The 26,542-nt window shown below is 39.0% G+C and overlaps 1 protein-coding gene across 1 annotated transcript; it reads left to right on the top strand.

Annotated features, from left to right (window-relative positions):
* Window positions 1-26,542, top strand: LOC107288522 (sterol O-acyltransferase 2-like). Its single transcript, XM_015817148.1, has 15 exons — window positions 1-91; window positions 3,733-3,791; window positions 4,463-4,590; window positions 5,911-5,967; window positions 6,500-6,607; window positions 11,347-11,629; window positions 13,198-13,273; window positions 14,358-14,439; window positions 14,634-14,679; window positions 15,316-15,445; window positions 20,441-20,538; window positions 21,496-21,594; window positions 21,991-22,126; window positions 24,164-24,309; window positions 26,492-26,542. The coding sequence occupies exons 1-15, from the start codon at window positions 1-3 to the stop codon at window positions 26,540-26,542; spliced, it is 1,590 nt and encodes a 529-aa protein (XP_015672634.1).

The raw sequence follows: 26,542 nt of genomic DNA, 5'->3' as shown, positions 1-26,542 counted from the left end.
ATGGACCCAAAGGAAATGAGCACTGGAGGCATGAGGCAAAGAAGCTCTCAGGAGCAGACCAGGAGAGAAGAGGAAACACAATTACTCAATGGTAAGGAGGCATTTCAGGGAACGGATGATATATTTTGTTGCACAAATGGAAGGGAAATCGTTGCTACAGATAAATTATCTGGGGATTTTCAATAGGTCTCGGAATTAGGCAGTACTATGCAGAGATTAGCATTTTGGGAGCTGCAGCAAAAAGCTTTATATTACTTTACTAGAGAGAGAAGTGGTGTCCCCCAAATGCTTTGGAGTTCAACCCCAAGAAGCTCCTACCATTCTGAACACCTGCCAAAAGACTGCAGCACTTGTGGTAAAAGGAATAGTGTATGTTGTATGCATTCTCCTCAATAAAAATATTCACAAAGTAATTGTAGGGATGGAAGGGATTTTGGAACAGGAGATGATTAAATGTACGTTAAAGAAAGAGGGAAATAGGGGGAAGTTGTTTGAATGGGTTCTACAGAAAGTATGGCAGATGCAATCTTTAATCATTTGCAGATGTGATGGAATGTAGTAAGGAGCTGGATTCACAGAAGGGAGGGGATGCATTCACAAAGGAGTAAGGAGACAGTTCTGTCCAGACATTATGTGTGAGAGAAAGAGGCTGAAGACAGCTCCTCCATAATAGTGTATTGTAGATGCAGACAGTATAGTCTTCAGTCTGGCAAGATTCTCTGTCTATAGGTCTGAAACAATAAAGAACTCAGTTGGGAAGAATCAATACACATCATTCTTGGTTTGGGGCCTGATAGCAAGGAGGCAAACATCAGATAATGGTTGATTCACACACATCAATAAGAAATAACACGGGAAAAGGCCAATGCGGCTGCCATGGACATTTCGAAGATGAGCTCCGTCTTCCGCATCCAGTTTCGCTTCACTGGGAGACCCTGGAAAGGGTCGAAAGACGCATTGTAGGGGCGACCAGCAAGGAGTGGATCCCCGCTTGATTGCGGGAGGGCAGTAGCCCTTCCGCTTGATCTGGGGCAGCCCTCCAAACCAGCGGACAAAAGACCAGCCATAGCAATATGGCTCGTCACTAGGCTGCAGACAGCCAAAGTCACACTTACAACCAGGCAATTATGAAGCAGCACGGATGAGACTGGCTGAGATCTACCTCTCTTAAATCCTAACTATCTTTTCTACCTGCATAAGCTGCTTAAAGTACTTTCCCCCCTGTGGAGGGGGAAGGGAGATCTTATCTCTCCCTCTAGAAACAGCAGCAACTAACTATCCAGGGGACTTTAAAACGTTGCAAGAATAACTTGATCCTAATTGGAATTCTATTTTTTAAAGTTTGTGGACTAAAAGATTTTCTATTTTTACTGAAGATCTGGGTTTTTACTTATAAAAAAGCAAAACTGAAAATATTATAAAAAGTTTGGATTTAAAAGAAAACTTTAAATGGTAGGGGCGACGTCTTGTGGCTAAACCTGATACTACAATTTGTTATTGCTTAAAAGAGACTTGGCCAGTAGCCCAGACAATAGATAATATTTATGTAACCTTGAGATCAGCTGTGATAAGCCCAGCTGTGTTCCAATTTTTTTTTTGTATTCTCTGATTGTAAAGCTTTTAACCTAATACACTACTAAGAGAATATGGATGAAGATCAGGAACAGATTCTCTCTATGCTGAAAGCAATTCATCAAACTATGCTTACAGCTACTGATGAAATAAGAGGTTACAGTAAAGAACAAGATGTCAATCCAGATATACAAACTCAAAACTTTGATTACAACTAAAAAATTAACTACACAGAATATAACAGAAAACGTGGAACAATTAAATATTATGATAGAAGATTCAACTGATCAACAAATACAGTCAATGGAAAACTCAGAAAAGGGACTGACAATATGGAAAAACGAACAGACTTTCTACATAAATCAAAAGGAACCTGAGGATCAAGAAGAAGAACAGACTGAAGAGAAGATAAACAGTTCAGGACAACTACGTAGATATGGAAAAATAGAGAGACGATTTGTTAGTCTTCTGGAAAAAATGGTGACCAGATGGTTTTTTCTATGTCAAACAATCTACATAACAACACAGGGAGATTTGTTTGATGATTCAAAAGCATAGACATGGAAGACAATTTGGCAAAGAAAGCCAGAATAAGACTGATGGAAATTGGGGTTTTGACTCATTTGTTAGAATTAAAATAGAATATACTCAAATACATAAGATGTGTACTTTGAATACTAGATATTGTTATGAGCTGAGATAAAGAAAACTTTGGTAATTTAAAACTTAGAAGTATAAATATTAACAGTTAAATTTGAACATTGATTTGCTTATAAAGGTTAAATGTAAAGTTAATTAAGATATATATAAGCCAAAAATCTATTGATGAATGTAATAAATATGTTTTACTTAGCGATAATAACAAAAATTATTAGCTTAAATATGAGATAGTAGATATTAAGAGAAAAAGAGAGGAAGTATTAAATGTTGAAATAAGAAATTTTGGTCACTAAATTTAAGATATTTGGAAATTACTAGAAATAAAGAATATTATATTGTATTATTAATTAGTTGATGTAAGATGGTGAGAATTCAAATAGATAAGATGTGTATCCTGAGCATTAGATTTTGTGATGAATTGTGATAAAGGGAATTGGGGCTATTTAAAACTTGGAAATTATAAATATTAAATTTAAATATTAATGGGAAACTAAAAATTGGGAAAAATTAACCCGGACATTGATTATCTAAAAAGATTGAATGTTAAAACAACTAGGATATGTATAAACTAAACATTATTGATAAATGTAAAATAGTTATTTTTTATTTAATCAATATAATAAGAATTGTATTAATTTAAATATGAGACAGCAAATACCAAGGGGAAAAGAGAGGAAACATTTAATGTAATAGTTTGAGATCTGTACTAAAGATATTTGTATGTTATTGAATTATTGACCAACTCAGCCGCCACGTTGCTTTTCAAATATTAAATGTAAAACTAGAAAATCAATAAATTTTTCCTTTTAAAAAAAGAAATAACATGGGAAATTATGACAAAAAAGATCAAGAGTTATGTATGAACAGCCTTTAAATTAATTTTTGTCCGGAAACGCTAATGTTCAGCCTTCAAAGACAAAACAATTCAAGCATTTAGTTGAAAAGAAACAAGAAACATCTTAATTAGTTAACCTGTTACAAAGAAAACATTAGTTAACCTGTTACAAAAAAATTCGAAAAATTTCACCAACTCTGGCGAACTCTGCTGGAGCAACGGCACACGTGCCCACAGAGAGAGCTCTGAGTGCCACTTCTGGTACGCGTGCCATATGTTCGCCACCTCTGTTATAGGCTGTTTTACTTGGTAATTAAGCAAAATAGAATTTTAGGATAAACAGCCTTCCAGATCTGCTGGTTAAAAAATGTTACTATAGTCTGGAAATCTGCTTTAAGAAAAGGCTACAAAACTGAATAAAACATGCCATATAAAATATTTCAGAAGCCTGGTACAGATAGTTTTGGACCTGCTTTATCCACCCCAAAGGACAGAGATTGCGAAGAGTGGGGAAACAAGTGCTTGAAACTAGGAGGTAGTAATTTATAAACAAAAAAAAACCTCTCTACAATGAGAAGATTTCTAATCCAAACAATGAACTGACCTCCTCCATTCGCCCAATGTCAAATCATGTTTTTAAAGTGAAGCTGTTTCTAATTCTCTAGGAGAGGATGAACACCTGGAGAATGGCATTGCCCACAGCCAATGGAAGAGACACCTGGAGGTAATAATAGATATTATAATAGGTAATAATAAAAGCCAATGCTAGCACTGGAGAAAGAAATATTCCATCCTAAATGATAAATAGTCAAGGATGATTAAAATGGCTGATTTTGTGTCTCCAGGGCCACATGATCTCTATCCTTGTCATAGAGGAACAGATCCTGGAGATTTACTTGGCCCTCTGGGCAAGGGAGCTTCTGTAATAGATCAAAGAAGGGAAACAACTGGTTAAGTTTAGAACCAGCTCATCTGGGCAATCTGATAGGTTCAGGCAGTAACTCAGTTGAGAGACAGCTGCTGGTTGTTCTCTTGGGTCTTAGTTTTTCAAAGTTTGCAGCCTTCTCCAAGAATAGTTCAGGGTGTATAGGGAGGGTTTAGCAATGGCATCGTAGAAATGGGGCTTTCCCTAAAGCTAATGCCTCAAGATGTATAAAATCACCTTGGCTTTCTCACCCATTGCCTTGGTGGCTATTTGGGTGGGAGGAGATCATTTCAGCCCAGCTTTGGGGAAAGCTCTAATTCTACTAGGCCACTGCCAAACCCTCCCTTCTCCATAGTCTGGGAGATATACAGATATACCAAGTCAACCAACGTGCCCATCACCTAAATACATTCTAGGAATCTATCATGACAGGCCTGGGCATAATAAAATTCCCTCTGTTTTGTTGATAGGTAATGAAGGTGAATGTCCTGGAACAGGTACACAATCAGCTGAGTGATCTCTTGGACAAGACCTTGGAAGAAGCAGCTCATTCCGTACCCTGGCATTTGAGGGTGGCCCCAGCAAAGAAGCAAAGCAGGTGAAAAAGGTTCCTCGCAATTGATTTTAGAACAGGGATGGGAAAAATAGAGTCATCCAGAAATTTTATTGGCCTATAACAGGGGAGTCAAACTGCCGGCCCTTGGGCCAGATGCATCATGCTGAAACTGCACCCACCCCATTGCCGGCAATGGAAAAAAAGTTGTGATACGTCACGACATGTCACGTGACGTTGCAAGTTTGACACCTGGCCTATAATTTCCAGTAGGTCCTGCTGGTATAGCCACTAAGAGGGATGCTGGAAGTTGTAGTTCCAGACCAGCTAGAGGGATAAATGACCAGAAGATGCTACACAGAATGCATGGCAATGCTTTTATTTAGCTGGGTCAGAAACCTCTCTATATGTTTCCTTATTTTTGCAGGCAGCAGATAGTTTTCAGCTAATTATATGACAATAATCTCCAATAAAAACAAAACTACCATTGAGAAGCCAATCCTCACTTCAAAGACTTGGCTAAATAAACAAGTCTTAAGTAAATTTTCCAGAAGATTTTCAAAGAAAAAGTGGACAAAGACTGTCCAATGCTTTGGGGGGGAAAGTAGCAGCCTTCCTATAAAAAAAAAGTTGACGAAAGAAAATATATTCTTCTCCTAAGAACAAGCAGGCTACATTAAACAAATAAATGAAAAGTTACCATTAGGATTTCAATCATTCCTTCAGTACTTCTGGCCCTGCTTCTGATTGCTAATAAATCTAACTTTCATAAACAATTTAAAAACAAATAAAATGGGAAGGGGAAAGAAAATTCAGGTACCAGTTCCTAAAGGTATATAATGGTTATAGAACAGAAAAAAATAAATGGCAAGGTTTCAAATATCCAAGCAATGGCTGGTTCTGAAGAAGGTAATACGATGCACAGATTCTGTGAGGTTGTTGCTCTTATTTTGCTATTCCCACCTCCATGCTTGGCAATGTAGTTAAGACTTTAGGTTTGTTGGCTGAAAAACCAGCAGCCCAAGTTCAAGACCCAACGTCACATGAAGGGGTGAGCTCCTGTTACTTGCCCCAGCTCCCGCCAACCTAGCAGTTCAAAAGCATGTAAATGTGAGTAGATAAATAGGTACCACTTTGGTGGGAAGGTAACAGCCCTCCGTGCTGTCATTCTGGCCATATGACCACACAAATGTCTTTGGATAGCACTGGCTCAATGGCCTTGAAATGGAGATGAATCAGCAATAACTAGTGGAATAATAATTGCAGGTACTCTTTTACCTTTACTTCCCCCCCCACTTGCTCAGAGATGAGAAGGGTTTTGAGAAATATATTAAATATTACCCGCTTTGAAATCTTATTTTGCAGAGAGAAAGGTCAGCTACTGAAGAAGAAAGACTTTGTCCCTCAACAGTCATTGTATGAGTAAGTATACCTGGCCATGGTATGAATGAGACTTAGTCAGAGGGACAATGGGCAAAGTAGCCAGATCTCTAAGGCCTCAGGTTGCAAAGATGGCCTTGGGCAAATAACTGATATTCCACTGTTGATGAAGAACAAGAGCTGGAAACAGCCCAATAAGGACTGAGCATGCTCCATAACCACACAATGCTGAGACTGGTGGGTGCAGGGAGAGTATACAAAGAATAGATACTGTGGATTGGAAACGGAATGAAGTATGTTTTAAAGGATTAGGTTGATTAGCGGGCTAGCATGATAGTACAAAGAGTGATTACTAGCATATTAGAATAAATCTGTTTGTAGTCTCACAAGAGAGGGAACATTTTCCCCCAGCCATTTGATTGTTATTTCTTTTGTACAAGTGAAACTGCAAGTTTTTGCACAGAAGGCCAGATGAAAATCTTTTGGTATCTCAGGTCTTGTCCAATGTTCTTCAGCTGCTCATTTCTCCCACCATCTATTGCTTACTTGCTGGCAACTTGTCTCTCTTTTACAGCACGTTGATGGAAGTGGAACATTTCCGCACAATCCGTCACATATTTGTGGCCATGCTCTGTATCTTTGTCCTCAAACAAATCATTGGGGATTCCATCGAAGAAGGACGGTATGATTCAGAAGAGAGGGCGAGCGGTGGTGGTGGAAGGGCTATCCTCTGATGTATGCTAATGCTGGGGTGAATGTGGGGATAGGGTGCTATTTGTTTTGTGCCAAGGGACACAGAAATTATCTTAAGAACATGTTTACCTAATCTTTTGAACTTAGATTCCATCAAAGGTTTGGCAACCTTCTGCGAGTCCCCTGACCCTGCTGCTTCTCCACCCAGGTGTCACTGTTCATCTACTTGCTTCAAAGGAAATGGAATTTGTTCTTCTCCTTGTCTTTGCGCTCTTGTTGAGCAGTACCCCTTGAGACCCTCCTATGCCTGCCTAGAAATTAAGTCTAACTGAGGAATGCCCCTTTTGGTGGCACCTTTGCTAGGCATCCAAACACCGTTCTCTATCCTAGCCTGCTTACGCGGTTCACTTCTTCTACCCTCATTCTGAATGAAACTTGTTACCTTTTGGATCTTTCTATACTAGTGTTTGTGGCTGAACATATGTGTTGTGTCACATAGTAGTAGTAGTAGTAGTAGTAGTAGTAGTAGTAGTAGTAGTAGTAGTAGTAGTAATAGTAATAATAATAATAATAATAATAATAATAATAATAATAATAATAATAATAATAATAATAAAGTTGGAAGGGACCTTGGAGGTCATGTAGTCCAACCCCCTGCTCAGGCAGGAAACCCTTTACCATTTTGGACAAATGGCTGTCCAGTCTCTTCTTAAAAATTTCCAGTGTTGGAGCATTCACCATTTCTGGAGGCAGTCTGTTCCACTGGTTAATTGTTCTGTCAGGAAGTTTCTCTTTAGTTCTAGGTTGCTTCTTTCCTTGATTAGTTTCCATCCCTTGCTTCTTGTCCTGCCTCCAGGCACTTTGGAAAATAGCTTGACTCCCTGTTCTTTGTGGCAGCCCCTGAGATATTGGAACACTGTTATCATGTCCCCCCTCGTACTTTTCTTCATTAAACTAGACATACCCAATTCCAGCAACCGTTCCTTATATGTTTTAGCCTCCAGTCCCCTAATCATCTTTGTTGCTCTTCTCTGTACTCTTTCTAGATTCTCAAAATCTTTTTTACATCGTGGTGACTGAAACTGGATGCAGTATTCCAAGTGTGGCCTTACCAAGGCATTGTAAAGTGGTATTAATACTTCACGTGATCTTGATTCTATCCCTCTGTTAATGCAGCCCAACACTGTGTTGGCTTTTTTGGCAGCTGCAGCACACTGCTGGCTCATATTTAAGTGACTGTCCTCTAGGACTCCGAGAACTCTCTCACAGTTACTACTATTGAGCAAGGTACCTCCTATACTATACCTGTACATTTGGTTTTTCTTGCCTAAATGTAGAACCTTACTTTTTTCACCATTGAATTTCATTTTGTTAGATAGTGCCCAGTGTTCAAGTCTGTCCAGATCCTCCTGTATCTTAAGCCTGTCTTCTGGAGTGTTGGCTATTCCTGCCAGCTTGGTGTCGTCTGCAAACATGATGAGTTCCCCATCTATCCCCTCATCCAAATCGTTGATGAAGATGTTGAAGAGCATTGGGCCCAGAACAGAGCCCTGGGGCATCCCACTACACACTTCCCTCCATGTAGATGCGGTTCCATTGAGGACCACACGCTGAGTACGGCCGGTCAACCAGCTACAAATCCATCTGGTGGTGATGCTGTCTAACCCACATTTTTCTATCTTATCAAGTAGTAGGTTGTGATCTACTTTATCAAATGCCTTACTGAAATCTAAGTAAATTATATCCACATCATTCCTCTGAACCACTAATTTTGTCACCTGGTCAAAGAATGCAATAAGATTTGTCTGGCATGATCTGTTTTTGACAAACCCATGTTGGCTTTTAGTAATGACTTTGTTTGCCTCTAGGTGTTCGCTGATTCGTTGTTTGATTATCTTTTCCAGAATCTTCCCAGGTATTGAGGTCAGGCTGATAGGTCTGTAATTTCCTGGATCCATTTTCCTTTTTTGAAGATGGGAACTACATCAACTCTTTTCCAGTCCTCTGATAGTTCCCCAGTGCTCCAGGATCTTTGAAAAATATAGTTCAGTGGTTCTGAGATCACATCTGCCAATTCCTTGAGAACCTTGGAGTGTAATCCATCTGATCCTGATGATTTGAACTCATCTAGGCTGGACAGGTGCTCACTTACCATATTTTTGCCTATCTTAACTTGTGTTTCTATTCTGTTTTTTATGGCACTATTTTTGATAGGTTGGTCTGTTTTTTCCCTTTGTGTAAAGACAGAGGCAAAAAAATGAATTAAATAGTTCTGCTTTCTCCCTGTTGCTTGTCACCTTCTTGCCAATTTCACCCACTAATGGACTATGTTTTTTACATGTTGAAAGAAGCCTTTTTTTGTTATTTTTTACTTTGGTCGCAAGCCGTAGTTCATTTTGAGCCTTAGCTTTCCTCGCTTCATCTTTGCAGGCTCAGGCTATTTGCTGATATTCTGACTTAGTTATGTGCCCCTCTTTCCACTTTCTATACTTGTCCTTTTTATCTTTCAATTTATCAGAGAGTTCTTTATGCAGCCATGCTGGTTTCTTTTGAGAGCTGTTATTTTTCCTCTTTGTTGGTATTGTGCTAGACTGGGCTTTTATTATCTCACTTTTCAAAATTTCCCAAGCTTCTTGAGTTGTTTTCCCCGTGAGGATTCTCATCCATGGAATCCTTCCCAAGCCCTCTCTAAGTTTATTGAAATTAGCTCTCTTAAAGTCCAAGACTCTAGTTTGACTGTGTTCTATTGCTTGTGCTTCCATAATGATGAATTCCAATATTTCACGATCACTTCCTCCCAAGGTTCCTGTGGCTTCAACACCTTCTATCATTTCATCTCTGTTAGTGAGAATTAGAGCCAAAATGGCTAATCCCCTAGTTCCCTTCTCTACTTTTTGGGAGACAAAGTTGTCTGCTAGGTTTGTCAGGAATCTGTTTGATCTTCCACTTGGTGCAGAGTTTGTCTCCCACTTGATCTCAGAGTAGTTAAAGTCCCTCATTACTATTGTGATATCATTCCTACATACCTTAGTTAGCTGACTAGCTGACTGGTATGCATCTGCCATTTGTTGACATGGTTTGTACATGTACTATATTCCATTCCATTTGACCAGTGGTCAATCAATTGATTAATTGACCAATTGACTCTTAAAGAAAATCAGGATAAATTTACTATTAATATGGATTTTTGTAGTCCAGATCTAGTAGCTATAGGAAAGGAAGTCATAAGGATCCAATCAGGGTCGGTCACCAGGACCAAAGGTTTAGTCTTCCAAGCTTTTGGCTCCATGCTGGAGCCCATCCTCAGGGAAATTTTCTCTCTCACCGGAACACGACAGAGATACCACACTAAGAGAATTCATAGCGCCATTAGACCCTATATTCAACGGAGCAGAGATGGAGGGGCCAGAAAAACATGTCATGATGCAAAAAAATATCAGCAATGCTGGTCTCACACAAACCAAACAATATGCTCAGCCGAACAGAGTGACACACCTTGAAAGACATGGAAAAAAACACAAACACACATCCTGGTGAGAGAGAGGTTTCCTGAGGATGGGCTCCAGCATGAATCTGAAACTTGAAAGATTAAATCTCTGGTCCCGGTGACCTACCCTGATTGGATCCTGCAACATTACCTGGGATGTGTATATTTGCCTTCATTCATGGGAAAACATAAGGTCTTTGATCCAGGCTCCATCTGCCTTAAAAAAACTGGGTTCTGGCCATTATTCCAGCCCCTAGCCCATTTCTTGAAATGAGGAGGTTCCCTCAAATTCAACATATTCTGCTATCGTCTTCTGCTCATTGTAGTGTTTATCTGTTTTTAATGTTGTATGCTGCCAAGAGCTATTTTTTAATTGGGAAGCCTTACAAATGAAATAAATCATCAATGGAAAAGAAGGAGAAGGAAATGTCCATGACAGGCAACGCCTTGAAATCTTCTGCAGTTCTGTTGAAGCTGCAGCATGAAGCAGATCAAGGAAGGAGCCCAACAGAAGACAGAGAGCCAAGTTCAGATTCACAGTCAGGGAGCTAATGGGGCCTCTTTCAGTCAGTTGATCCATCTCTCAGCTTTCACTGGGGATAAAATTAAGAGGAAAGTCCAGGTGTTTCACCTTGAATTTTCAAAAAGGGAGATTTACATGGAATAAATAAATGTCTTAAACAATAACCTAAGCTCCACATGAACTGAAGGCCATCTGAGTAGAAAGTTCAGGGGGGCAGTACCAAAATAGAATTAGACATTATTCTGACAAGCGTGTTGAGTAATGTTCCTAGTGTGACAGGCACCTCAAACACCTCGCCATCCTCTATTCCTGACCCATTGAAATTGTGCTGGGAATCTTTTTTGTGGATCCAATATTTTAGGGCAAAGATTATGAAACCAAGATTATTAAACCAAACAAGATTATGAAACAAAATGAGAGAGACTGATCATAATTCTTTTAGCTGGGGAGGGGATATTCCTTCATTCTAACTCTGATCTGTCTATTTTGAAGAGTTCATTGAAACTTTCATGGGTTTACCTCCTCAAAATAGCAGGACCCATCCTCTTCATTTTTTAGCAATTGTACCACTGAATATTGGGGATGCCCCAGAGAAAGCTCAAGGGGTTGCAGTAGAGGCAGAGAGGCATGGGTCACCTGGGGTGCTTATTTTAATTTGAAACATCCTTATCTTTTGGGCAACATCCTTAGAGCTCCTTTTCTTCTTTGTCTTCCACAGTCTTGTTTTGGATTTCGATCTCATTATCAGAGGCTTTCGACAACTCCCCACAGCACTCTTTGCCTGGCTCTGCATGTTCCTCTACACCTTATTTGTGCCCTACCAGGCCCTGCAAATATGGTCAGGCTGCTTGAAGATGACCAGGTTCCCCAACCTCTTGACAGTCACCTTGGTGGTGCTGGTGCTGCTCTGCCACACTGCAATGCTGGGCTTCTTCCCCCTCTATATCCTTCTCTCCTGTGATTTGGGAATTGCCTCCCATTTCATTGTCGTCTTTGAGCAGGTATGGCACTGGGCCAGCACAAAGAAAGTTGGTAGAGGGGAAAGGATTTCTTAAACAGCAATGAGGGTAGTTAAGATGAGGTTGGATTTGTGAAGGAACTCTGGTTGCCTTAGAACATCTCATTGTGGAAAACATAGAGAGCAGCAGGTGCTACAAAGACCCCCGGCAGCATAAATTTATACTACCAAACACAAGCCACATATGTGCCATTGCATAGAGAAGACAAGGCAACCTTGCTCCAGGTTTAAGGTAGTTTTCTCCTATCTGGTGCCCTCTGGATGGTCTGGACTGGTCCCATAAACCCCAAATAGGGGCATTAAGGATGGCCAGATTAAACACATATTCTTTACTATACGTTGCCATGAACAAGATATAAAGTACATTTTTTTTAATCTTGTGGCAAAAGGTACGCTCCTTAGCAGCCATGGTCATGCATACATTGTGTATAAATGCCTGCAGTAGCAATTGCCATGGCCTCAAATAGATGAGGGCAATTCGGAAATAAACCTCCACTTGAGCATGTGTGAGAAATAGGTGGGAATAGCGATCCCCGTCCAATGGAGCCATGCACAGTACTTCAGTAGGCAGTGAGGAATGGATGGAGAAGGTAGTGTTGTAGTTGACTCGTCCACTGCATCAGTTGAAAATGAACCCTGCCATAGAAAATCCCTCTAAAGCTGCGATTCATCACAAACTGTGTAATGTTTATGGACCAAATGTGATTAATGAAGGTGTCGTATGTCAATGGTGTCACATGTTTAAAAATGGATGAACTGACCTGCACGATGAGGCAAGAAGTGGCCACCCATCTGTAGTCAGCAATGAACTCATGCAGAAAATTGACAAAAAGGTCCATGAAGTCCATTGGTTCATGATATCTGCACTTTCTTTACCCTTTCCCCAAATTTCTCAGACTGTTTTGTATGAGGTAGTGACAGAAAATTTGGGATATCGCAAGTTCTGTGCTCATTTCTGAGGAGCACAAAACACACCAAATGGGTTCACGATGCTGTTACAGGGTGGCTTCATTCCCAGGCGGGAGATTTTTTTGCAGAAGGAATTTCAATCCTTATAAGATGTTAGGATAAGGGGCTCAATTTGAATGACGATTATGTCAAAAAGTAATGTAATGTTGTAGTTTTCTAATCTGTATAATAAAAGTTCTGTATCTGCACGTGTCTGTCATTGATAACCAAGTGGAGGTTTATTTCCGAATTGCCCTCATATGTTTTTGTTGCAAATTGGAAGACTAGCAGATTTCATCCAAGCAAGACAATGAGCTGAAAAATCAGCAGGCAGTATAGCTGACAGATAGCCAAGTGCCATTTCTGTCTGAAAAGTCTAAACAGAGTCTGGAGCACCATGGGATCCACCATGGGAGCATTAGAGACCTCTTGGATCACCCCATCCAGCTGAGCTGATGGGTGCAATTCCATTCCTTGAATAATGCACAAGGAGAGTACCAAAGGACAGGTAGATGCCATAGCAGACTACTAAAGTCCCCTGCAAGAATATCTACATGATGTAACTTCACACTGTTTCATTGCTCATTTCCCCCTATGGCATAGATCAGGTTCCTGATGAAAAGCCACTCATTTCTGCGAGAATCGATGCCCCCTCTTCTCCATGCCAGGGACCACGTTGGTGAGTTTGACTAGGAGGCCTTAGTGATGATTACGATGGCTGTAAGTTGTCACCAGAGTCCCCAAACTGATTTTCCACCAGTGGCGGCATTTTAGTTGTAGCATAAGCTAGTCATCCAACCATTGGCCTCCAAATGCTAATCACAGACTTTCTCAACCTATGACTGCTGAGGAACTATTGGATTATATTTTCCATTTTCCTGTCAGTGATTGGGTCATGTTAGATGCTGTAAGTAGATTTTAGGTATATCAAATTGCTAAGAAAAGTTATATGGGTGTAAAGCAAAGGAAACCTCTTGCTTGGATCAAGTACACTTCCCCATATCCCTCACCAAATCGCAGTTTCTCCTATTTGCCAGACTTCATTTTGCATGAAGAGGTGCAAAACATGGGAGATTTATTTATTTATCTATTTATTTATTTTTCTTATTAGGATAGAAAGCAGCTCAAAATGTTTTTTAAAAAATCTGACATATAGTGCAAGATTTTATTGATTGCATTTTTTTTCCTTATACATATCCTTGTGAACACATGGAATAGACACTTTCCTTTTTTGTTGCTTTTGTATACCAATGGAGACAGATTTTTTTCAGAAAGCTGAATTCTCCTGTATCACACCTTAACTATAGTGGGTTTTGCATGCTACTTTTTGTACATAAGTATCTTAATAAGAAGGGCCGTGGTGGCGCAGTGGTTAGAATGCAGTATTGCAGAATAATTCTGCCAACTGCTAGAAGTTCGATTCTCACCGGCTCAAGGTTGACATTCCATCATTCCGAGGTCAGTAAAATGAGAACCCAGATTGTTGGGGGGGCAATATGCTGACTCTGTAAACTGCTTAGAGAGGGCTGCAAAGCATTGTGAAGCAGTATATAAGTCTAAGTGCTACTGCTACTGCTATCATCACGTACACATAAAGCTCTGCATTCCTCCTGCTGAAACGTTATGCAGAGATAAGATGCCTCCACTTGAGCATCATGTGTGCTCCAGGGCAACTATTTCTTCAGTATACAACACAAACTGCTGTCTCTGTACTTGTCCCTGTGTACTTTCAATAGTTCCTTTGCTTCTTTCTCCCACTCCAGGGAAGATAAGCCCTCCTGAATTATCAGCCTACTTGTATTTTCTCTTCTGCCCTACTTTGATCTACAGAAAGAGCTATCCGAGGTAAGTCTTGCATATCGTCCTTGTGTTTCTGAGCTCCTTGGTTTCTCAGCTGTATCAGAAAAAGAGTGGGCAAAACAGGCTTCAGTGTCTACAGCCCATGTCCCTAGAGCAATGGTGTAACCATTGTATTTCCCAAGAAAAGGGAACTGCACCCTTATCACATCTCAACCCAATCCCTACTCCTTTCCTTATAGAGATCCATACATCCGCTGGAGTTACGTCATCCAAAAATTGGTTGAGGTGAGTAAAACACATTAAGTTTCCATTGGCTCGTTGGTTTTATCTGGCCTCTTTATGGATTAGAAATGTGCTTGGAGACTATTGGATTTTCCCACAAGACTGAGCTGAACTGGGAACCCTACGGTATCTTAGTTAGCCAAGGTAGTAAATAGCAATAACACTTTAAGAAACCCTGAGTGACTAAAGGCCACCATTTAAATTTCCCAGAGTTCTCTACCCTTGAGTGAATTATAACATTTGCCCTGAGTCATGTTTGATGCAAAAAAGTTCACTGCCCCTTAGAGATGTACAATTTAAAACTTTAGACACAATGTACATATTTTCAAATATCTCCCAAAGGAAAACAAAAGGAAAGAGGGTTTGAAAGAGAGCAGAGTTAATGGAACTTAGAGCCACTCAGCAAGTGAGTGCTGCAGAAATCTATGACAGGTTGACTAAACTAAACAAAAGAGAGGCTATTAGAGGATAGCATTTGGGCATTGTAGGAGATTAAAATGGCAGCCAAATTCAGCTTCTGAAACCATAGATGAGAAGAAGGTTGTTCTTAGTCATAGCCAAGGCAACCAGTATGCCTTTCCAGAACACTTGAGATGCCAGTGGATCACTAAGGTAGTATTTTTTCTCTCTGTCCCACAGTTCCTGGCGAGTATATATTTTGTGAATTTCCTTATGAAATACTCCTTCATCCCTATGTTCAAAAACATGCATAAGCAGCCCTTCACCTTCAAAATCCTGCTACTTTCCATCTTTGATTCAGTAGTACCTGGTATGTGGAAACAATTATGATTTTATTTGTGTAATGGGATTACAGGATAAGGCTGATTTATCACATTTTAGAGAAAGTGAAGACTTACAACAGGTATTTCTCAACTGACAACCATTTGTTTAGTGACGTTCAAAGATACCACAGCACTGAAAAAAGTGACTTATAACCATTTTTCACACTCATGGCTGTTGCAGCATCCCCATGCTCACGTGATCAAAATACACGCCATAAATACTGGCATGTATTTATGATGGTTGCAGTGCCCCGGAGGGTATCACGATCACCTTTTGCATCCTTCTGACCAGCAAAACCAAGGAAGGAAATATCAGACAAGATACATAAATTAAAGGACTGGAGATTAATGGTGAAAAATATAAATTACAAGCATTTGCTGATGATTTAGTACTTATCTTAGAACAACCTTTGGAGATGATTCCTAAACTACTGGGAAAGATAGAACAGTGTGGAGAAATGGCAGGATTAAAAATAAATAAAGAAAAAACTAAAGTAATAGTCAAGAATCTCACAGATAAACAAAAAAAATGTCAGAAAAGACAGAGTTATAGTGAAAAAGGTCAAATATTTGGGCATAGATCTATCGGAAAAATGTTCAACAATAAAAGAAGATAACTACATAAAATTATTGAATCAAATAAAATTGGACTTGGAAAGATGGAGAAACTTGCAACTGTCAATATTAGGAAGAATTGCTACAGTGAAAATGAATGTATTGCCGAAAATTCTATTTTTATTTCAAACAATCCTGATAAAACTTGAAAAAAAAATCTTTCGAGATTTAAATTCATTAATTTTGAAATTTGTTTGGCAAGGAAAGAAAGCTAGAATTAAGATGAAAACATTACAAGATGCTAATGAAAATGGAGGTTTCGTGCTACCGGAGTGGGCTCTGTATTACCAAGCATCTGTTTTAACATGGGTGAAAGAATGGATAACTCTTAGAAACAAAAGGTTGTTATATTTGGAGGGACATGATCTACAATTCGGGTGGCAAGCTTTTTTTTTTTAATATTTTATTAGGTTTATGTAAATGAGGAAAAGATAGGAACAATACAGGTAGGGGGAGGGAAGGGGATGGGGAATTGGGATGGAAAAAGGGTAGGTACAATAATCTCATGCTTTAACAAACAAGCTACCGTTCGGATCATGATAGTAAATAAACATGATTTATATCATACTCAGCCATTTTAAAATAAAATTAACTACAACATATTACTAATGATTAATAAACAGATAAAATTCATCTATGTAAATAAACGTAATTAATAAAATCTCAACTAATCATAATTGTCAACATTAACGATTAAAAATCACTAAAAATAAAAATGTTGTCAACCTAATAACTATAACTCAATTAAACATCCATCATCTATTCTATAATATTAGGTTCTTTTCAGATTAATGCGTCTCTAACCATTGATAAAAATTTTCTCAAGTTTTAAAATAAACTGAATCATCTTTCTCTTTCATCTCCAATGTTAATCTATCCATTTCTGCACAATCTAAAATTTTTGTAATTATGGCCTGGTCAGATGGTAGATTTTCATTTTTCCAAAATTGGGCAAATACTATCCTTTCAGCTGTTAAAACATGTAGTATCAAGTAATCATTTTCTTTACCGTAATTAGGTCTTAACATTCCTAACAAAAACAATTCCGGTTTAAATTCTATCTGTATTTTCATCATCTTTTCCAACCATGTATGGATCTTAGACCAATATTTCTTAGCGTTAGGGCATATCCACCAGGCATGATAATAAGTGCCTGGCTGTTGTTTACATTTCCAACAAGTATTTGATACATTTTTAAACATTTTCGCTAAACGAACTGGTGTCATATGCCATCTATAAAACATCTTATATAGATTTTCTTTATATGCTGCTGCTTTAGTAAGCTTAATATTTTTATCCCAAAGTTTTTGCCAGTCTTTTAGATCTATAGAATATCCAAAATTCTTTGCCTATACTATCATTGTCTCTTTCACTTGTTCTTCTTCCATCTTCCAATTTAAAAGAAATTTATAGAGTTTCTTAACCAAATTCTCATCTGTGGCACACTTTCTTATGGTATGGGAAAAACAGAGTTCATAAGTATTTCCAAAATCACTATATAAGAAATGCATTGTTAATAGTATGGGAAAAAAATTAGAAGTAAAGTATACCTGAAAATTCCAGAGTGGTTGTCAACTATGGAAGCATTTGTACATACAAACCTGGTAGATTTTGAAAAAAATTTGGACATACAGAGATATTCTAAATCCTGAAGGGAATTTAAAATCTAAACAAGAATTGGAAAATCAGGGTATGAACTTGTCATGGTGGGCACATTTACAAATGCAAAGTAGATATGAAAAAGACATTAAACTATTTGGTTTTTATAAAGAACAAACTGTATTTGATAAGATTTTGTTAACTTCAGATGAGAAACTGATCAAGAGTTATGGGAACGAATTTACAAATTGACAATGTCAACTTCGTATAAAGAAATTTTATATAAAATGTTTTATACATGGCACTTGCCACCAGTAAGATTAGCAAAAATGTCTAAAAATATGTCAGATAGATGTTGGAAATGTAAACATAATTCAGGGATGTATTATCATGTTTGGTGGATCTGTGATAAAGCAAAGAGCTTTTGGAAAAAGATACAAACTTGGTTAGAAAAGATATTGGGAGAACATGTAGACTTTAAACCTCAACTTTTCTTACTAGGTATAATGCCAGAAAAGATTAACAAACAAAGCCTATATTTGATTTTACATGTCACAACAGCTGCAAGAATAATGTTTGCGCAATTTTGGAAAAATGAATGAATACCACCAGAGGAAGAAATAATTTAAAAAATACTGGAATGCACAGAGATGGACAGATTGACTATGAGATTGAAAGAAAAAGAAGAAACAGAATATTATCAAACTTGGGACTTATTCTATCAATGGCTAGAGGAAAGAAGGAAGGATTGGGAATTAAATATGTATTAGCGTTTTTAAACATGTATGTAAGAAAGAAATCAATAAAATCTTATAAAAAAACAGCTTCAGCAGACTTTAGGGAAGGTCAGTGTCAGTGTTTTTCTGTTTATAAGGGCTTCAGGTATGAGTGTTTCAAGTGAGGGTCTTGTGATGAATCAGGTGAGAGTCATTAGTGAGATTCTTTTGATGGGTCTAGTGATGGGGAGGTCACATCGGGTCAAAGTCATTGGGAGGTGACTGGTGGTGGGGGCTTCTGTGGGTTGGTTGAGGGTTGGTGCTGTCTCTGGTTGGCTGTGTGGTTGATTTGGATTTTAAGGGCTTCATAGGCTGGTTGTAGATCCATATGTCTATTGATGGAATTGCTTGTGGAGTGCCAGTTTTTGATGAACTCACGAGTACGGTGGGTGATAGCTGATGATTTTTGTGTTGCTCCAATTGAACTGGTGCTGTTTGGTGTCAGTGTAGTAGAGATTAAAACTTTGGGATTGTGGCATTTGACTGCCAAACCAGTGTTCAGGGAACCTTGTTTTAATTGACATGATGTTTGTCCCACATAGAATTGGTTGCAATCCTTACAGTTGATTTTGTAGATTACATTGTTTCTTTCATCCTTCTGTATCTTCTCTTTGGTATTGGATAATTCCTGGTGGAATGTGGCTATGGGTTTGTGGGTTATTGCTATTCCTAGGGTTTGGAAAATTCTGGCTGTCCTTTCTGACACCGCTCTTGTGTATTGTAGGGTTAGTGGTCTGTTGTGGTTTAGGTGCTGTGTGTTGGAATATGAAGTTTTTTGGATAGATATTATGTAGAAAGACATTAAGCAGCTATTTCTCTTCTGCTTTTCCTAGTGTTGTGGTACTGCAATTTGTCCTGGCCCTTCTGAAGAAGATCTGATCCATGTGCGTGGGTTTGGGGTAGATGCGGATTTCCAGTTCTCTGTTGTCTAGTCTCCTTATGTTGATGTTGAGGATTGGGTGTCTGTTGTCTGTTTCTTCTTCGCATGTGAATTTGATCCCAGGGAATATGTTATTGAGTAGGTGGTCTGTTTCTTCAATTTGGGAACATTTGATGATGACAAATATGTCATTGATGTAGCATATCCAGAATTTTGGAAGGATGGCTGGTAGAGCTATAGATTAAAGCTTAGAGAATGAACCTTCACCTTCAGTATTGTGTATGTTCGCCACCTTGAGTTATATATTCAAAAGGTGGGTAAAAATGTAATAATAATAACAACACTTACCTGTAAGAAGAACTGGTAAGAGCACAAGATAGACAAATAGTAGAAAACAAAGACACTAAAGTGTTCTGGCACTTTACAATTAAAGAAGACAAGCATCTGCCACATAACACTTTATGTTAACAATTATTGATAAGACAAAATTCACGAATGAAGGCAAATGTAAGTGTCCCAGGATAATGTTGCAGGATCCAATCTGGGCCATTCACCTGGACCAGACGTTTAGTCTTCCAAGCTTTCGGACTCATTCTGGTGCTCATCTTATCTTCAGGAAACTTTCTCTAGCCTAGGCTAGAGTCCAAAAGTGTGAAAGACAAAACCTTTGGTCCCAGTGACTGACCCAGATCAGATCCTACAAAAAAAAGTCTGGATAGTAGACATTGTAGTACCTGGAAAAAGCAGAAGAAAAGAGAAAGAACTGGAGAAAAATCACAAAATATAAAGGCCTGCAAATAGAACAATTGTGGCCAAAGAAAGCACAGATAGTACTAATAGTAATAGGCACCTTGGGTGCAATCCCAAAACATCTGGAGCACAACTTGAAGACCATCAGCACTGACAAAACCACTATCAGTCAATTGCAAAAGGCAGCTTTGCTTGGACCAACCATGACCTGGATGATTAGATATTCTACTACGATGCTAACCTCTAAAAGTCTAAGCTAAAAGTCTAATTTGACTGGCAGTTGTCTGCCTTAAATCTGTAAGAATAATTGCATTTTTAATCTCTGGGAAGAACTGATGTATTTCTTTACCTCTCTCATTCAGGGATAACTCTGGCAGTCATCATCCACTATTTCTTCCTGCACTGCTGGCAAAACATGTTTGCCGAGATCCTGCGCTTTGCAGACCGTTCTTTCTACAAGGTGATAACAAGGAGTGGGGGAGGTTGCAAGAAAGATACGGAGAGTCTGGATTTCATTCCTCATGGATATACTTGAATGGTCCATTGACCACTCCGTGAAGAACAGTTTGAAAAATTTCCCAAAGAGTTCTGAGATGTTATGGCTCTAAAAGAAAAGCAAATTTTAACTTGCTGAAACAACTGTACTGAAGAAACTGACACTGAATTATCAAATTACTTGTAATCAAAGTAATAAATATAGATGGTCCTCATTTAGCAGTTGGTCACAGTTACAACAATGATGGTAAAGTAATGATTAGTCCTCGCATTTACAATCTCTGCAGGTCTGTAAAGCAAAGGAAAGTTGAAGTCAGATTGTAAGCATTTTTACCTATGGTAATTGTTTTAATGGGCTTGCAAAATATTTTACTTTTTGCTTTTATCATATAGCACCAGAGTCACTTCAGGTGAGATGGGCAACTATGTAAATTTGGCAATAAAGAAATCTGACAAACAAATAACAAAACTATTTCCACTTAATGACCACTTAACCACTTTGTTGCTGCTCTCAATTGTGGTCACTAAATGAAGACTGTCTGTAGAAAGTGCCTGTATGTTTAGGGACTGTAAGAGAGATCAAATAACATGTTCTGAAAGACTTTGCATGATCCCACATGATCCCACATCATTCATTAGCCCTCCCAATGGCTGAAATCTCACTTTTCATGTCCCCTTTGCCTCTCAATCTCACTCCTTCCCTAACACCCAGTTGCACCTGCTTGCTCTACCACACCCAACAGCAGCCACTTACCTTGCCTGTTTGGGAGTTGCAGATCCCTTCCATCAGATTTCCTGATGGAAATTCTAATCCCAATTGCCCTTCTAAATCGAGGACTATCAAGAGTGGATTTTCCTTTTGCTTGCCAAAAATACAGGGATGTTCTAGTTTCATGCTATTTATTCCATTCTCCCTTCCTAGGACTGGTGGAATTCCAGATCATTCTCTGGATTCTTTCGGACAATGAATGTGATTGTACACGACTGGCTGTACTACTATATTTATCAAGATATTCTGTGGGTAGGTAAGGCTGTAATGGGCTATGAGAATAAACTTTGGGGCCAAGAGGAAGAACTTCAGGGCAATGATCAACAAGAGATGCCTCAGCCCACAGCAGGAATTGGGGGGTAGAACAGCACCTCAGAAGGGATTCTCTCTTGTTGTTCAGAAAATAAAGGCCGGAAAGGAAGGAAGTGCTTTCAGACTTGCAAGATTCTATTACTGTAACTTTACAATAAAAGCACAATTATTTGATTTGGTTTACTGTCTGGAATACCTGAAAGGACTGGCAAGCTTACCAAACCCACCCTATATTATCCCATAAAGTAGATCTGCTGCGTGTAATTTCTCTATGCCTGTCTTTATTGTTAATTGGTAAGTACCAAGATGAGGTCTCATGTGCTCCTTCTCTTCCAGCTGGTTGGAGGGAGAGCCCGAGGTGGAGCTATGCTGATTGTCTTCCTTCTCTCAGCGGCTGTCCATGAATACCTATTCACCTTGTCTTTGGGCATGTTCTTTCCTGTCACGTTTGTGCTATTTGCCACGATTGGAGGTCAGTACTCCCTCAGGAAATGGACTGAACATTTACTCAGAGGATTCAAGCAAGGCCGGTAAAAAAATAACGTGGCATGGATTGCTCCTGGTGAACCTTCTTTCATTCTGTCCTACCCTCCTCTGGTTTTGGGTTTCCACACTTCCCAAATGGTACACACTCATGTTCCTTTTGATACATTTTTTTTTTACCACTGGGAGGTGGAGTTGCTCCAAATTTATTCAAACTATATTAAGCCAGTGGTCAGAGTCTTGTGATGGGTCTTGTGATCCATCTGTTATGTGCTCCTGGCTACTTTCCTTCGTGACCAGAGGTAAACTCGCCTGACCAATAACCAGCCAAGACACAGTGAAGGCCTTTTGTTTTGTTTATTGCAATAAGCGGGGAGAGAAGCTATCAAAGCTTGGTTCTCTCCAAAGTTTTAACCCAAAATATATCCTTCTTTTATTCATCCCTATCACCGGCTGCTACAGCCCTCCTCTTTCCCCATTGGCTGAGGTACTATGAGGTTACAGTCTTTCCGTCCGCTTATACATATTTCCTGATAACATATTAAATCATATTCACATATTCAATAAGAATAAGAAAAATTAGACATTTAAATGGTTATTTTAAACTCAGTATATATTTATGTCCCCATTTTAAACAATAAGTTCTTTTCCTGCTTTTCAATTCAGTGTGCCTTTCCTCTCATCTTATTCGGCTTAGTTTCCTATTCTCCAACCTGTCTTTCCTGGCTAGCCATTTCCTTTTTACAACTATATATTATTTTTTATGGCTTCTCTTCTTCCTTTCTCAGACCCAGCTATTTTTGCCTATATGTTTTATCTTACTTCTTTATGTTATCTCTTCCTGACTCTCACCATTTGTATTTTATTCTTCTATTCAATTAGTTTCCATTGTATTGTAGGTTTAACTGACTCTGAAGATTTATCATATTGATGCATATTTATCACATCTAACCCTAACCCATCACAAGACCCTCACCTTATGTGACCCACACCTGACCCATCACAAGACCTTCCCTTGTGACCCACACCTGAAAACACGGAGACCTTACAAACAGAACACTGACACTGACATCCCCTAAATTCCACTGAAAAGGTTACATAGCCTGGTAACAAAACCCACAAGGTTGGAGAACGAACCTCCACCCCACCTCATGTGCTCCAGATTTATTATTATTATACTTTCCAGCATGCTCAGTCATCACAGCCTTCAGACATCTTGGCTACAGAATCCTGGGAATTGCTTGCCTCAAACGTGGAGCTTCCTAAATTGGGAAAGACTAGCTAAGGAAAGATTCAGGGCATTATCCTCCCCCCCCCCCCAGACTAGTGTTTCTCATTCTTGTGTGAACTTCAGCTCCCAGAATTTTCCAGGCAGCCATGTGCATTGTATTATTCCCTCAGATGGTGCATTGTATGCTTAGGTTGGAGGCTGCTTTTTCATCCCTGAGAAAATTATTTTGGTGTCGTATTTTTTTCAAATTTTGCTGGTCACTGACTGAGTAAACACTGGTTCTTCCCTGAGAAAATTAAGATTCTTTACTCCAACAGGAGGGGAAAAAATAAGGTCCAACAATTTTACAAATTAAAAAGCAAGAGCAAAGAGCAAAAACAAAATTAATAACTGGAAAACAAAATGTTGCTATTTCAGAAGTCCAGTTACAATTCCAAAACAGATGCAAGTACTCTTTTATCTGCGTCCTGACCATGACTAAACTTTAGTCATAATCAGGATGCAGATAAAAGAGGAACAGGGAAATAGCCTAGGTTCTAGGAGCAGGGAGTTCCATCTACAAGGGTATTGCTTTGAGAATTGTCTTTCCCAAATTATTTTACCTCCATAGGAGTAGGGATGAGGCATACAGTATTGTCTTATAATTAACATAGGAATTGCTGTTATTTTAGATTTGGTAACCAAGAACGTTTCTATTGCAAATAACAGTTATTAGAAATCAATAATTATCTCCTTGATTCCTTGGCTTGTGATTGGAATATATACAATTAACCCTTTTTCTGTTTGTTTTCATAGTGTTGCTTTACTTTGTTCTAAATGATAAGAGAAAAAACCCTGTCTGGAACATCATCATATGGATATGCCTCATTTTGGGCACGACGACCATTTTCTCCTTATTCAGCCATGAGTGGTTTGCACATGTCCACTGTCCACTCAAGGAGGTGAGTAGACAGTCTACCTATGCGGAGTTAGAATAAGTCTTGGGTTTCCTCTTCATGTTACTTTCCAAGAGGGTCAAACCTACTAGTTGGCATATATCCCAGCTGCTAAAATTAAGGTAAAGAAGGTGGGGAATTCAGAAACACTAGGAACTTGCAGATAAAATTGTTCTAAAGCTATGAGCTGATTCTAATTCTGCTGGTATTGGCAATGGCTAATGGCAGCTCAGGGGATATAATCTGTACCTGTATCTACTAATTGGCTTGACTGGCTGACCGATCAACCGACTGACTTGTTGATTTGTGCCATTAAGCTGGTTCTGATTCCTAGTGACAACATAAATAGATCTTCCCTATGTTGAACTATGCCTACCTGTTCTTTCAAGTCTCCCAACGGGGCAGTCATAGCCAGTACAATTGACTCCACCTACTTTACTGCTGATCATCCTTTTCTTCTCTTTCCTTCCTTCTTTTCCAATGTTATATATTCCTAGCGCTATTCACCTATATCTATGCTAGCTCGTAAATAAATATGTATTTTATTTTTATCTTGCTTTTATTTCTGGTCAGCTCAAGGCACTATATATATATAATGCTCCCGCTTCCTATTTTCCCAACAACAAACCTGTGAGGTGGGCTGGGCTGACTAGACCCAAGTCACTCAGCTTACTTTCATCCCTAAGGGAAGCCTAGAACTAACTATCTCCTGATTTCTAGGCCAGTATCTAAACCACTACATCAAACTGGCTCTTAAGTTTAAAAATTATATCTCATCACTATTGGGAAAAACAAGGGCTCAGAATACTTATTTGTATGTATTTGGAAACTACAGTAGATATTATTAAAAATGAGAGCACAATGGTTTCAATTTTTGTTGTTTTCAGATATAAAGAGAGTGATAAAGCAGGGGAAAAAATCTCTGTAATTTGGCTGGAACCATTTAATTAAGGATTGTTTGATTATTACTTAATATTATTTTATTAAGATTATGCCTGAATCACCTTTTGGCTTTAAAATATTAAAATACTCCAATCAATAAAAAAATAAAGAAAAATAATATTTCACATTGGTTGCACTTAGGGGGCATTTCAGTATGTGAAAAAAGCACCTGACTGTTATTGATACATGAATGCTGCAAAGTTCTCATTGTTTTATTTTTACTTCATTTCTTTTCATTCTATGGAGCCCTTAACAAAAAAAAAGACCAAGCCAAAGGTCGATTGAGAGCAGCAGATATGCCCAACCTGTTGCCAACCATGTATGCTGGCTCTGATTGGGAATCCAGCACATTTTGGGGATCCCAGGTTCGATAAGGTTTTATTGCAAGATTCTGTTTTACAGCCTAGTCAGAGATGCTCACCTGCAGGGAGTCAAAGCAAACCTTTCTTCCTTCTCCTCATAACATTAACTGCAAAAGGTGCTCTGCAACATGCAGTATTTAAAATTCTAGGTCAGTGGTGGCGAACCTTTTAGAGACCGAGTGCCCAAACTGCAACCCAAAACCCACTTATGCATTGTCGGGTGCCAGGTGGGTGTGGCCCGTTGGCTGGGTGCAGCCCATTGAGTGGGCATAGCTGCGGTGTAACGGCAGACTGCGTGGGACTAAAAAGTTCAATCAATCAATTCCAACTTTGCAAGCTTTTTTTTTCACATGAGAAGTTGAAATTGACTGATTTTTTTTTTTTTTTGCACACGGCAGCAGAGGCCTAAAGCGAAAAGGTTTCATAAAACCCAGCTGAAGGCCTAGGACTGGGGCAATGGCGTGCGTGCCCACAGAGAGGGCTCTGAGTGCCATCTCTGGCACCCATGCAATAGGTTCGCCACCACTATTCTAGGTCTAAGAGTCTTTGATAAGTAACATCCTCCAAGTACGGGCTACGTTGATTTGCTTCCAGGAGCTGAAGGGCCTGAGAAGCGAAACTGCCAGAACCAGATCCTGCATCCTGGAAGAGGCTAAGCCTGCCATTCAAATCTCTCCACTGCTGCCTTCAACATTGCTGAGACTTTAGGAGTATTGTGCTAATGGGCTCCTGATTGTGTTGGAATATATGTATATGGTTGATCTTGTTGACCCAGATCTAAGCATGTGATTAGCTGGAATTCTTGTATTATTTTGTCTGGTGGCAGTTCTTTCTCTTCTGCCTATTGTCTCTCTTTTGACGTAGTCATTATTTTCTTTTTTCAGAAGACCTTCTGGCAGCTAGTGACGCCACGTTCCTGGTCTTGCCACCAATAA

This window comes from Protobothrops mucrosquamatus, unplaced genomic scaffold, assembly GCF_001527695.2.
Source record: "Protobothrops mucrosquamatus isolate PMUCROS unplaced genomic scaffold, P.Mucros_1.0 scaffold555, whole genome shotgun sequence".
Taxonomy (NCBI): Eukaryota; Metazoa; Chordata; class Lepidosauria; order Squamata; family Viperidae; genus Protobothrops; species Protobothrops mucrosquamatus.
Note: the sequence above shows the minus strand (reverse complement) of the source record. Positions and strands in the feature narration are given on the sequence as shown.

Bases quoted from the DNA above. Each gene is read 5' to 3' on its own strand.
- LOC107288522 (XM_015817148.1), top strand. From the start codon at position 1: ATGGACCCAAAGGAAATGAGCACTGGAGGCATGAGGCAAAGAAGCTCT. The intron at 5,968-6,499 runs GTAAGTATACCT...TCTCTTTTACAG, and splicing joins CCTCAACAGTCATTGTATGA to CACGTTGATGGAAGTGGAAC. The intron at 20,539-21,495 runs GTGATAACAAGG...CTCCCTTCCTAG, and splicing joins CAGACCGTTCTTTCTACAAG to GACTGGTGGAATTCCAGATC.